We start from the raw sequence: 13,405 nt of genomic DNA, 5'->3' as shown, positions 1-13,405 counted from the left end.
TGATCAGATAAGTTTATGAAAACTGCACATTCTCTACTTGGAGATGAGAGGGGGAAAGGAACAGATGGCTTCTCTCCAAGCCTCACTTGCCAACCTGAGTCTGCCTTTTCTTGACTCACATGCTATTGTTGAGGGTCTGCCTCTTCTGCTCCCAGTTCTGCTGTGTTGCTCCCGTTCCCCTCATGCCCTCCCTCCATGATGCTAAACCTCTTCTCCATTTAATGCAAGAAGTTCAATCACATGCCACATTCTGTGAGCGTCTAGGACTCTGAGGAATCCTGTGACAAAGAAACATTTTGAATTATTTTTAACTTAACATTCCTAAAGTGATTTAACCATACAATGCCCTTTTTCTCCCTGTACCATCTTATGAAACTTCAGAACCCACTTTGAGATATTTTACTCTAACAAAGAATTATGTTTGTCCCTCCAAACATTCTTACGTAAAACTTAATAATCATACTTATGCAATGTTGTATTGTTTCCTAAGTGTCGTATTTTCTTTTCAGGATCTCTTGTATGCCTACACTATGGCTGAGTTCTTTCAAATTTCTCATCTCATTTTATACACATTCTCAACAACCTTGTGAGGTTGGCATTATTTTTTATCACTGATTACAGGTAAAGGAGTTGGGGCTCAGAGAGAACTTATGGTGGCTTCCCTGAGGTTCCCCAGCTAGCACTGGCAGAGCTAGGAGAATTCTGAGTCTTTCTACTGCACCTATTCTCTTGAACAAATACGCAGATAATAAAAACTCAAAATGACGGGACAATTCTGAAACTGGACGGTGTACCTGAATTTCATCCAAAAGTTCAAAGCAGAATAAGACGAAATCCTTGTGAATCAGTGAGTTGTCAGCAGCTAAATTCTTCCAAGTGAGGTATGTTTGCTCTAGATGGGCAGGGGACCTACGGATGGAGATGGAATAAGAATAACCCAAGCAGAGCACACTGAGGGAATGGCCTGTGGCTTAGTTTAGTTGGAACTTAGCCAAGTAAGATGAGCCAGTGCAGATGAGACAGGAGAGTTGAGTCGTGGCCATACTGGTTGGCCCTCAGTGTAGTCATCTGCATTGATTCTGAGTAGGCAATGTGAGCCAATAAAGGCTTTTCTGAGCTGGGAATGGGGGTGAGGCATGACCGTCCCTACACTGTAATTAGAGTAGTTGGGAGACAGTCTGGCAGGAAATCGGAGGACGATTGCCAGGGGAGGAGGATGGAGGCACATGACTTAGGGTGAAATGTCCGCTTGATTGTGAGCAAGGAGCGTACCACCACCAGAATCTCTCAGCAGAGGCAGAGGAGGCCTCGCCTAATAAGATAATCAGATCATGGCTGACTCCAGAGTGTGTTAAAGCCCAGAGTGCGAAGACTTTGATGAATAGTGCCTGGTCCATGGAAAGTGCTCAACGATTATTTGCGGAATAATGAATTATTTCATTTAGTCACATGCTATTTCAATATTACATGATAGGCACTTTAAATGGATGTCTCTCTTCTTTTTTTTCCCTATTACAAGTTTGTAGAATGAAGAAAAGGGTAGTGTTATTCCACATCAGGAAGAGGAAAATTATACAGCGCATGCTTCCTCAGGGAGGTTGCCCAGGCTAGGAATGCCTTGTTGTCTCACTGTGGAATTTAGGAACTAGACAGCAGCGGTAATTAGGGAGGAACAGACGCACATTCTAGGGCCGGGGCTAGACTTCTGGTAGGTAGCCAATGTCGTGACATTCTAAATACAAAAAGGTGATCAAAAGACGGATTTGTTTAGTTTCAACACATCCACTTTCACTCCCAGTTCTTGCTCCTGTATGTCTTCACCCAAGCTAACGTTATTCTAATAATGGTGGCAGAAAGAGTTTCATTTATACTATCTGGAAAAGCAAGGATTTCAAACTCTACTAAAGAGTTGGTTGACATACAATGGAAAAGAATCTGAAAAGAAAAAATATATATGTATGTATATGTATAACTGAATCCCTTTGCCGTACACCTGAACCTAACATTGTAAATCAACTACACGTCAATAAAAAATAATTTTAAAAGAGTTAGTTGAGGGCTGGACTAAAGGCTCATATATAAAGAAAAGATAAATTAGAAGCCTGAAAAGAAATTGTTAAGCTAGAACTGATCTTTCATTCAGTTTCTTAAAAGTTCTTAAGAGGAGAAGATGATATTAAAATAGTTACGTATAATTTAGAGTCACAAGAATATATAATGTTACCCAACTTCCACTTTTGCCCCAAATATGATATTTCTAATCCTGGTAATTCTGTAAGGTGGGTGCTATTATCTCTAAATTCTAGGTGAGGATCAGAAAAATTAAGTCTTTTGTCTAAGTTCATCTAGTTACTAAAGAGTGTAAGCCACCTGAAATTGTTTTTGAAGCAACCAGATATGAAGAATTATTTTTAAAAGAGCAGAGTCAGTACCCCAACGTAGGTTGCTCAACTGCCAAGCCTTTAGCAGCTCAGCTCAATTTTTATAAACTGGTTCAGTCAGTCTTCCTTCATTTCACCTAAAAAGAATGGTGTCTAATTGTAACTGGAAAACAAGATAAGAACAGGCAGTTTGACTTGTGAAGTAAGTTCTGCTGTATGTTTGCCTTTTCACGCCCTATATAAATCACCCACACCTGAAATTATTTTCAGGTTGAAATCTGAACTTGTTCTTCTTATGACGGCTTCGTTGATTTGTTCGTTCATTCATTCATTCATTCATTCATTCATTTGTCCATTCATCTACGCAGTATCTTCCAAGTGCCGGCTGCCTGCAGGCACTGTTCTAGACACTAGGCTGAAGCAGTGATGCCCCCAGGAGCCCCCAGAGCTGTAAGGATACAAACAAGCCATCACATATTGACCACTGACAGGTACTGGAATAGAGGGGTGCTTGTTGCAGACTGGGGGAGTCAGAGGTGACGTCTGATGAGAAGTGATCGCTGAAGAATGACCTAGGAGGTGAAGGTGAAGAGAAGCGGACATGAGAAGGGAGCATGTGTTCATCTGAGGCCCTGTATGCAATGTCTAGGTGCTTCATCTGTGTGTGCCATCTGATTCCAACGTGTACCCTATGAAGGGCAGTTGCCATTAGCCTCATTTCACAGGCTCAGGATTTGGACTTGCCCTTGGTTCTGCAGTAAGTGGCAAAACCAAGTTTAAAGCTTGACTCCAAAGCTCATTCTCTTCCTATGACACTCTGCTGCTTCCTGGGACAGCAGTGCTCCAGTCTCAGTTCTCAGACACGGCACATAGCGGTGCCAGGATGAAAGCATTTAATCATAACAGAAATGAATTATAAAACAGATAATTTCTGCTCATAGTTAGAACTTCATAAATATGACTTTGAATTGAGTAAATCCAGCAAACACTTGGCTAAGTAGCTTATCCTATATATGTCTCAGTCTCTTAATCTGTAAAATAGGTTAATAGTATAGCTCACCCCCAGGGTGTACTGAGGTTGAGTGAGGTTATATATGAAGCATACATGCTTAGCACCCATGTTCCACAGTAAGTGTTCATGAATGTTAGTAATTATTACTATCAATATTTTGTGTCTGGTGAGCTATTTATCTCCTCAGACTAATGAATGAGAAAGTATTTTGACTGAAGGCTTCTATATCTTCATTAACAGGGTTTATTAAGTCTGGCTAAATGATATTTTCAATATGTATGTTTTTTCTTTCTTCTCTTTTCAAGACTGATTATTGTGTGCCATTAAATTAGGAGACTAGAGTCAGTAAACATTTATGGAGAGGAATATGACACAGGAGGTTAAGACCAGGGGCGCTGGGCTTGAGTCTGGCTTTGTCATTTAATTGTGCTCAACTCTCTGGGGTCATAGGATGAGTGGCTGAGCGTGGGCTGGAGAATCAGGTGCTGAAAGTTTGACTTGCTGGCTGCGTGACCCTGGGAAAAATTCTAACCTCTTTATTCCTCAATTTATCCACTTGAATTTTCATGAGGATTATCTTCGTTAATACAGGTAAAGTACTTAAAAGGTACCTGGCCTATAAAATGTTATCAGCAGTACCAGCTAATTTTGGTATCATCTGTTAGAGATCTTTTATACACTAGGCCCTGAACTGGAAGCCAGAAGCACGAATATAATAAGATACCATCCCTGTCTCTAAGGACACATACAGCAGGCAGTTACGAGTCAGTGATAAGTGCCAGGTGGGTGGGAAGTGCCAGGGAGCCCTGAAGATACAGTTCATAGAGCTGAGAGAAGGCTACTCAGAAGGGGTAATATTTCTGGAAACACAGAGATGTGCAAGCAGCAAGGTAGCCCGTGTGATGCCCAGCAAGTCACTTCCTTCTCCGTGGCCTTAATTTCCAGATGCGTCAAAAGAGCAGGTCGCATTAGTGATGTCTGATTTCCCTCGCTCTTCAGTATTGGGTGGTTCTCTGTGAGCCTGGAGAGGTTTCATGGCCGAAGTGGGGTTCCAGATGCTGCTACAATAGTGGGAGGCAGATAGGGACAAGAGCTGTAAGGTATGAGGTCCTGGGACTATAGAAAAAGGGGAGGAAGAGGGTTTGAGATGGACTTTGACACCTAGTGCATCAAGGACAGGGGCTGCACTCAGGCTTGGTGAGGATGAGGGAGGCAGTTTTTGGAGCTGGTTTATTTGGGAACTTTCCTGTTCTTCCCTCATATCTTCATGCGGACAGTGGACTCTATCCTGTGTTGAAATCGGTGATAAGATGGCTCCGTCTGTCCTTCCCAGTGTCCTGTAGGTAGACTGAAGTCTGGTAACTTTCAAATAGTAGGGTATCAGTAAGACGTGGTTTGTCTAAATCACACTCTCCACTTCTGTGTTCCTTTCTGGAGAAAATGTGGCGAAGTGCAAAACCATCAGCTCTGGATTTAGGTAGACCTTTGCTTGGGCACTTACAAGCTGTTGGCCATTGACTCAGAAGTCAGCAAGGAGAAGAAAGAGAGAAAATAGAGAACCTTTGAGGACTGGAGTTGGAAGGCAGATCCTGCCCCTTGCCATCCCTGAGACCCTGAGGAGCTCCCTGAATCTCACCTTCCTGTTCTGTCAAATAAGGGCAGTACCTCCCACCCCAGCTTTATTGTGAAGATTAAATGAAATGCCAAAACACCAACTTCTGAGAACAACATCTAAGACGCGGGGCTCAGTTTGGAGGAGCCCCAGTAGGAGCAGTGGGAGGAAGCAGTTGCCCAAAGGGAAGGGGAGTGATCTGGGGGATGAGGGACGAAAGAAGTGCTAGGCAGACAAAAATAAATACAGGTGTGCACTCTGCTTGCCCCATATCAGACGTGAACTGCAGTAAATGAGAGCTAGTAAGAGGTCTGGCCCTTATGTGCTCAGTAAACAAGTGCTGAATCTTAGAGAAAGCATTTGTACAACACCTGCTCTGTGTACGACTTTTCACAGTGGTGTTACTATCTGGTGGGCCATCGGCTCTAATTAAAACTTCACGGGGCTGAGGAATTCAGTGCCCTGACCTCGGAGCTTCTGGTGCACTGGGTGTTATGTGTGAGGCTGATGCCTTTGGAAAGATTAGAGGATGAATTCTTTGCCAGCTTCTAACTAGGCAGATGGGAAGGCTTTCTGGTAGGATACTTTTGCTCTCTGGCACCAAGGGTCAGAGATTAAATAATTTGCCACCAGACAGATGTTCTGAAGAACTAATTAAAAAACTGACAAGGACCCAAGACCTCAGATAGTTAGATTTATATGCCTTCCTCTAAGGGAAGATCAGAATCACTGCAGCTTAAAATCACTGTATTGAATGTTATTTCCAGAGAGTTCACAATTGAGATAAAAAAGGAGCATCTTTAAAGGCATTCTTAATTATATGAGTGTGTCTCAAATCTGGATGCACATTTTAAGGGAGGGGAGAATCTTTTTAAAAAAAAAACAAAAAACAAAATCCATGCTGGGCCTCATCCCAGACCAATGTCTGTGAGGAGGGCTCTGGTGAAAGATTTTTCTGAACTCTCCAAGTGACCTGAATATGCAGCCAGGATTGAGAACTACTGATTTAGGAATAAAACTATTTTAGGATCTGCCTTAATCCTTGGAGAAACAGTCATGTACTGCATGGGAGCAGGATAGAAAGTGGAGTCAGGCCAGTCTTGGTTGGTACGACAGACTGACCAAGCTTTTGTTCTGTTCTGCATAAGTTACCTAACCTTATTAAAGATTAAAGTTTCCTTACCTTTAAAATAATGGCTATTAGTTCTTTAGTAGATTTTCGTGAGGTTTGGATGTGAACATTATTTCATAAATATTGCACCTGCTATGTGCCCGGCGTGGAGTAGACACTCAGAACTCACTCTGTACCTACTACCATTGGTTTTTACTAAAATGCTTTGTTAGGCATCTTAAGCCTGTTTCTCAGGCATGCTTACTGATACAAGTGAAACAATTCTGGGCAGTGCCATAAAGATGAGCACATATCAACCTAAAGTAGTCAGCACAATAGACCATCTTGTCATGTTGCAAATATGTAAATAAATCACAGTCAGGTTCAGTCTAAAGTATCCATGTCTTGGGGTGTACAGCTCAGTGGGTAGAGTGTATGCTTAGCATGCACAGGGTCCTGGGTTCAATCCCCAGTACCGCCTCTAAAAGCAAATAAATAAATGAATAAATAAATAAACAAACCTAATTACCTCCTCCCCCAAAAAACTAAAAGATAAATTAATTAAAATAAAATACAAAAATGTGCTGTACACCAGAAATTGACATAACATTGTAAACTGGCTATACTTCAATTAAAAAAAATACACACATATATATATACAAAAAAAAAAAGGATTCTTGTCTTGGAAGTCATAGGATGTATAATTTACCTTTCGGCAAAAGTTGCTCCTGGAGGTGTGACAACTCTCTAGAATAATTGTCAATAAAAATTCCCAGGTACTATTTTGCACTTGAGCAGCAGCTCTGCTTCCCCACAGTCACCTAGAATATGCGGGCTTGGCTGTGTCTACCTGGGTGCCAAGTAACTCAGTCAATTATATCGTAATGTAATTGCCCAAAAGGACTGAACTTACAGTTTTATCAAGCAGGGTTTGCTTATTCATGCTCACCTTGAACAGAAGGGGAGAGGAAGTTCGTTCTATATTGCTATTCCTTCTCCTCGCCTAGGCCTTGGCTGTGACTTCAGTGGTGTATAGAAAGGCAGGAGGACCAGCAGTACAAATCGGCCTTGCCTGAGGCCCCGACTGCAACTTCCGACCCTTTTGATGCTGGAAACACATGCCCTGGCCCTGCTGTTCGTTTATTTATTTTGGGAAATATTTAGGGGGACTTGAGCTAAGGGTCTGGCTCCAAGCCTGTGCTCTGAACACTGTTCAGCTAGCCTATTTGTAGTCGGTATAAGGGGAAGACCATGACAGACGTTACTATTTACTCTTGTCCCTGGGCTCACACCCGGACTTACCACTTACCAGTGTGTGTTTCGGGGCAGCTGCTTACCCCTTCTCAATCTCAGTTTCCTCTGCTGCAAAATGAAGGAGCAGAATACACACAGGACTGTGTTCTCCTGGTGACTAAATGAAGAGAATACATAGGTAACATTCATGGTGCTCTGTTTCACAAGTTCTAAGTGTTAACATGTATTCACTTGGAATCACCTGCAAAGTAGATCTCTTGATTCCCTTTTCACAGATGAGGAAACTGAGGTGCAGAGTGGTTAAAACAGTTTTCCCAAGGTCACGCAGCCAGAAGATGGGAGCCGAGATGAGAGTTTGGCTTCAGGCCTGTGCTGTAAACACTACACGCCATGCTTTTTTATAGGACGCGTGTGGTGACTCTCTTGCTTGCTCCTCTTCCCAGCTTCGCCTTAAAGCTTCCAATCTGAAATAGATATGCCATGGAACCAGCACCATGATGCGTATCATAGGTGTTTCCTAAATGCTTACTGATAGATTAAATAATAAAAAGGGGTGCTCAGGGTTTGTATGGTTTTGTCTAGTAATGAATTTCTATCAGATTGTGTTTACTGACGCTTCCCTTGCAAAAAAAACCCAAAAAAACTCTCAATGACTCGTATCTGACCAACTTAGCATTCAAGGCTCTACAGTGAACTGGCCCCAGATGCCCTTTCCAACCTATTACCCCTTTGCTGTTTGCCTTGCTAGTATGAGCTCAGTCAAGGACAGCTGACTTTGTCCTCTTTATCTTTGTATGTCTCATATTTAGAGGGCATCTAAATAGTGTTGATTGAATGACTGTGGCTTGGTCATCATGACCTGCTACCCTGTTCCTTTTTGTGATTCCAAAGCAGGCATTGCCACTCCTTGACTCTTACGGTGCCCTGGGTCTAGAGGCCCATCCCCCATGGCCTCGTGCCCTACTCCTAACGCCTTTGCTTGGTGCGTTAAACATCACAATTTCACCAGCATCATCTTATCTTTTATTAAAATGATCCTGCTAAGCTGCCACTAATTGAGCTTAGGTTTTAGTTGTTTTTTCTCATAAGGGTGATGGATTTTCATTCATTTGTTCACACTTCACTTTCCTCATTGGGAGATTTTGCCAATTTGCACGTTAATGAAGGAAAACCGTATTTAACTGGCAAGTCGATATATGAGTGGAGAATTAAAAAATACTGTCAAATCTAACTTGTATGTGAAGGAAGGCCTTTTTAAATGCTTAAAACTTGTTCAAGAAAGAGAAAGGAACTAAGATTTATTTAGCACCACTGGGCCTAACACTGCAGCCAGACTTTTGTCCTTGCACATGATCTTCAGAGCAGTCTTGAAAAGGACTTAGGTTAAGAAGAGCCAGGCTGTGATGTCAGAAAGACCTGGGTAGGAGCCCTGGCTCTCAAACCCACGCACTGCATGATCTTGGGGTGGGAGGGAGTCTCTTAATTTCTCTGAACTTAAGCTTTCTGACCTGCCACAGCTATGATGATGCCCCGCATTTGGTATTTGGGGTGGGATGTTGCTGCCTCCTTCCCCGACACACACACAAGAACCCCGTGAGAACCAAAGTATTTGTTCAGGGCTGGGCAGGCACGTTCAAACCACCCAACTGTAGAGCTTCTTTAGTGAGCTGTGCTGGCTCATGAGGCCAAGACCTGGGAGGGCAAGTGAAGCTACACATCCTCACGTTCCTTGAGTAAGAGGCAGTAGGGGACCACGGACCAGGCTTCCAAATTGATAACAGGAACAAACGGCTGGACTCGAGAGCGAAGCATTGGCCTGCGTCTGCCCCAGAGAGCCAAACGCTGCCTACGCCTCACTACTGCCTGAGAGCAGGTAGTTCAGGTGTGGCCCTGCGCACGATGCCAGGAAGACGACGAGTGGCAGGAGGCGTGGAAAGCGTGGGCAGTGACTTGAAGGCTCAGTAACCCACCCAGCATGGACGCTATGGACTGACTTCCAGGGCATGAGGCACACACTTGAGCTGAAGGAAGAAAGGTCACTTCCACCTCTACCCCAACAATAACAACAAAATGAGTAAGAACAAAAAACTAATCCTCGCCTTATAGGGCTTTAAATGGGTCTAAATAAGATCGTGGATATAAAGTGCCCAGCACGATGAAAGTACCAATGACCCCTGCAGCCCATAAAGGGAAGCAATTTTTATTTGATAATTATTATCTTCAATACCCTCCTATAGATAGAGACGAGGAAAGAGAAGCTCGGAGACATGAATTCTGGTATAAAAACGAGGAAAAACATCACCAACAAACAAAAAGGCAGCCAGAACTTGCTTTAGATTTAGAAACCCTCAGAAACATTTTTATGAAGGCTCTATAAATGGGAGACATGTGTTGTTTCTGGAACTCGAAAAGTTACGTCAAACTTTCATGGCACGTGAACTCAGGATTGGACTTGAATGATAGGGAACATGCTAATGAATGTTTATGTCTAATAGCATTAGCCATAGGCACCATTTGGAAACCATCATTACCTCTTACATTTCCCATGGAATAGGATTCTGTGGAATGATCTCAAAATATATCAGCAACTTTGACATGCACACAAAAATTTGGGAGAAGGAGTTATACTTCAGATGGGACAACAAAGCTTCATAGCAAAACAATTTGACCAAAAAAGTCCTTATTGCTTTACACTGAACATAAAGAAATACATCAGAGAAATTCTACAAATTGTGATGACAGTCAAATTTGACTGGTTTTTCGTTTAGTATACTAGCAGTAAATATTCTGTATTTCTGTTTTCTGACTAGCAGAGAAAAGGCAACTCAATCTATAGTTATTGAATAAACAATATATTTTAGATTCAAATGTTTGCTCCCTATATTCCCCCAATTGAAGCTGACTTCATTCTTGACACTAGACTCATCTTTCTGGTTTAATAGTTTCCTTTGAAGAATTATGTCCATCTGGCTTGTCTAGGGAATGTCACAAGTAATAAGCAACCCCAAATCTCAGTGTCTTAAAGCAACAAGGTCATAATTCTCACTCTTGCTACACGCGTCATCGTGGGATACGTGGGTCTTCTTGAGCTCCGTTCACAGACCTAGGCAGGGAGAACTTCCATCTCTGCTTTCCATGGTTGCAGAAGCAGGGAGAGAAGAGCACGGTGAACGGAGCATTGGTCCTTACCGGTTCTATGCGAAAGTGAAAGTGAGACACAACATTTACGCCGCATTTCACTGTCCAGCGACAGGCACGTGTCCAGGCCCAACTTCAAAGAGGTCGGAGCAGCGCACTCCTACCATGTGACTGGAAGGCAGACACCCAGAAATACCTTTGAAACCACTAACGACCACTACACGTGGTATCTTATTATTCCTATTTCACACCAAGGTCACAGAAATAGTACGTGGCAGACGGCAATGATGAACCTAAGTTAGACCGAAGCTTAGGTGTCTTCTACAATAATATGTATGCTGTAGTGTAAAAGTGTGTAAAAGTGTAAAAATAAGCAAGTGGCCCTCTAACTTCAATTCAGCCTACTAACTGGGCCCACTAGACACTATCCCTCGTAAGTGACAAAACAAACACATATTTTTACTTCTGTGAAAGACTGAAAAGGAAAGTTCTTTGAAGGAATGAATGAGAGGGAGGGGAACAGAAAGAGTGTGTGCATGGATAGGGGGTAGGAAGCGATATTTAAATGAACTGCTAAAAATACTGCCCTTTCGTCTCATATAGGTGTCTGCTACAGCATTATTCTAGAATGTTGACTAACGAAACTGTTTTCCCCCTCAGGAAAATATAAACATTGATGAAGCGTCCAGATGCCTGGTGAAACATATACTTGCAAACGAGTGTGACCTGATGGAGTCCATTGAGCCTGACATTGTGAAGCCCCATCTCGCATCGCCCAAGGTTGTCAGCTGCTCCAGCTGTGCCAGGTCTTAGTAGGCTCCTGGGCGGGTGCACGAGGGAAGCAATCCAGTCATCTCATGAGTTAGGTCTCCATGCTTACCATGCTGGGCCAGCGGCTGGACCGGCAGACCCCCAGGGCCAGCCAAGGAGCAATGCCTGTACCTTTCCTATAAGAGAAATAGCAAGCGTTCTTTTTGTTTTCCCTCCGGCATCGGCGCCCTGTTTACAAGCTTTTAAAATATTTAGTCTGTTACAAAAGCCTGTCCTGTAGCTGCCCACGATTCTGCAGGGCCAGAGTCGGCCCTGCTATTTGCGTCTTTGAATCAGCCAAGGCCTCCGGTCTGAGAAGGAAAGGGGAAAAGAGCAGCCTGGCTGCCAGTGTAAGCGTTGGCTTTCACTTTGTCCCCGGTGTCTTTGTCCAGATTTCAATACATCCTCTGCTGGTCTAGCAGGCCTGTTAAGCAGAAAGGGGACTTTTCTCCAGAGATGACCTCCATTCTCAGCAGACCTCGAGCTGGCTCTCGTGTAGCACTTCAGAGTCATGTACACGCCTCCTGTGCCTTTGTTGTCTTTGTCGTCACTTGCTGTGCCCTGAATGTTGGTCTAACTGACCCCGGTATGTGCCTTTCTGTTAGCTTTCTCTGACTCAAGCTGTGGGACTCTTCTGGACATGTAATATATATTATATATATTTTCACAAGTGAAAAATAAAACATTAAAAGATGCTGTTTCCTTATTTCCCAGAGTGCTTTAAATGTCTTAGTATTGTGAACTTTTTTTTGCCTGTGTGTCCATCGTTCTCAAGACCCACTTCTAAAATTTAATTTCAAAGAAGAGATGGGTAATGGGCATTTAAAGGAACTGCGGGGAACTGTTAAAACCGGGCTGAGTTCAGTGCATCTGTATGTACAGTTCATATTGGTATTTAGGCCAAGAAAGTGAGCAGTGTGTGTGTACTTTTTTGGTTAAGCAGAGGAATATATCCTCATATATTCTGGTCATGAAAGGTGACAGGGCAGTCAACGTCCAAGGAAACAGCTAAAATACGCACGGTGTTATCTTGCTTTGCACACTGGCCGTGGTGCAGGTATGCTGCACGTAGCCACTACTTTTTAATGGCATTATTTTACATTAATATTCATAATACACTCACAGGAGCATTGCAACAGCTGTTTTGAGGTGTCCTCCCCATATCATCTTGGCATTCACTGTTTCCATGAGTACCAACCGCACAGCTTCCTTTTATTCGCATCTGTGACCCTTTCCCTGAGGGCACTGTCTGGCCTCTGGAGCACTTGACCCATGAGGCAGGCAGGCCAGGGAATTAACGTCTCCAGAGCAGCCCTCAACCAATGATAGCTGGGATTGGGGGGTATAAACACCCTAGTTTCTTTGTCTCTCAGGAAGGACAATTCTCAGGCGTGCTCTAGGCGGCCTCTCAGACATCCCCAGTGGGATTAACATTCCCACCTGGCTCATCCCTTATTGGCTTCCTTTCCTTCTTTCCTCACTTCCCCACTCCTCTACTGGTGCTTCCTGGGTCACTTCCCAAATAAACTACTTTCACTCAACTCCTTGTTTCAGGGTCTTGTGGGGAAGCACAAACCCAGCCTAAGCTAGTTGGGACAGAGGTGGTTTAGGAAGCAGATCCTCAATACCAGCTTTTGAATTGAATCATTCACCACCCAAGTGGTAGCAAGGACCCCCTTGCTGGTGGATAATGTGGTGGAGCTAACCCTTGGCAAGCTACAGCACCATAAGTACTAAGACTCTCATCAGGCAGATTGGGATAAAAGTACAGCTAGATGGGAGTTTTTACTGCTCTTATGCTTGAAAGACATGAGACTGTGGAATTAGTTAACTTCTATAAACGTCCATAAGAAAAAAAATCACAGACTTGGGCCAGCCAACACTCAACTCAGGACTTTGTGTGGAAGCTTGAAGACCTCCAAGCAATCATCAGAACGACCCTCGTTTCCTTCAGCTACAGGGTAGACCACGCTGAAAATCAGGCCTAAGACTTGATTTTCGGAAAAGCAGAATTGTAAAGGAGGCCAAATTCACATGGCTGGCAAGTCTCCTCCACTAAAACCAAGATCCTTACAGGGAAGGAGTCA

General features: G+C 43.3%; 1 protein-coding gene across 1 annotated transcript in view; it reads left to right on the top strand.

Moving 5' to 3' along the window:
* Positions 1 to 11,980, top strand: part of RAB38 (RAB38, member RAS oncogene family) — a 56,440-nt gene extending 44,460 nt beyond the window's left edge. Inside the window, exon 3 of the mRNA XM_010990608.3 lies at positions 11,169 to 11,980. Within this exon, the coding sequence (XP_010988910.1) occupies positions 11,169 to 11,321 (153 nt within the window). The 3' untranslated portion in view covers positions 11,322 to 11,980. The remainder of the gene's footprint in view (positions 1 to 11,168) is intronic.
* Positions 11,981 to 13,405: the final 1,425 nt, after the last annotated feature.

Source organism: Camelus dromedarius, chromosome 12, assembly GCF_036321535.1.
Source record: "Camelus dromedarius isolate mCamDro1 chromosome 12, mCamDro1.pat, whole genome shotgun sequence".
Lineage (NCBI taxonomy): Eukaryota > Metazoa > Chordata > Mammalia > Artiodactyla > Camelidae > Camelus > Camelus dromedarius.
This window is presented reverse-complemented; position numbering and strand designations above follow the sequence as displayed.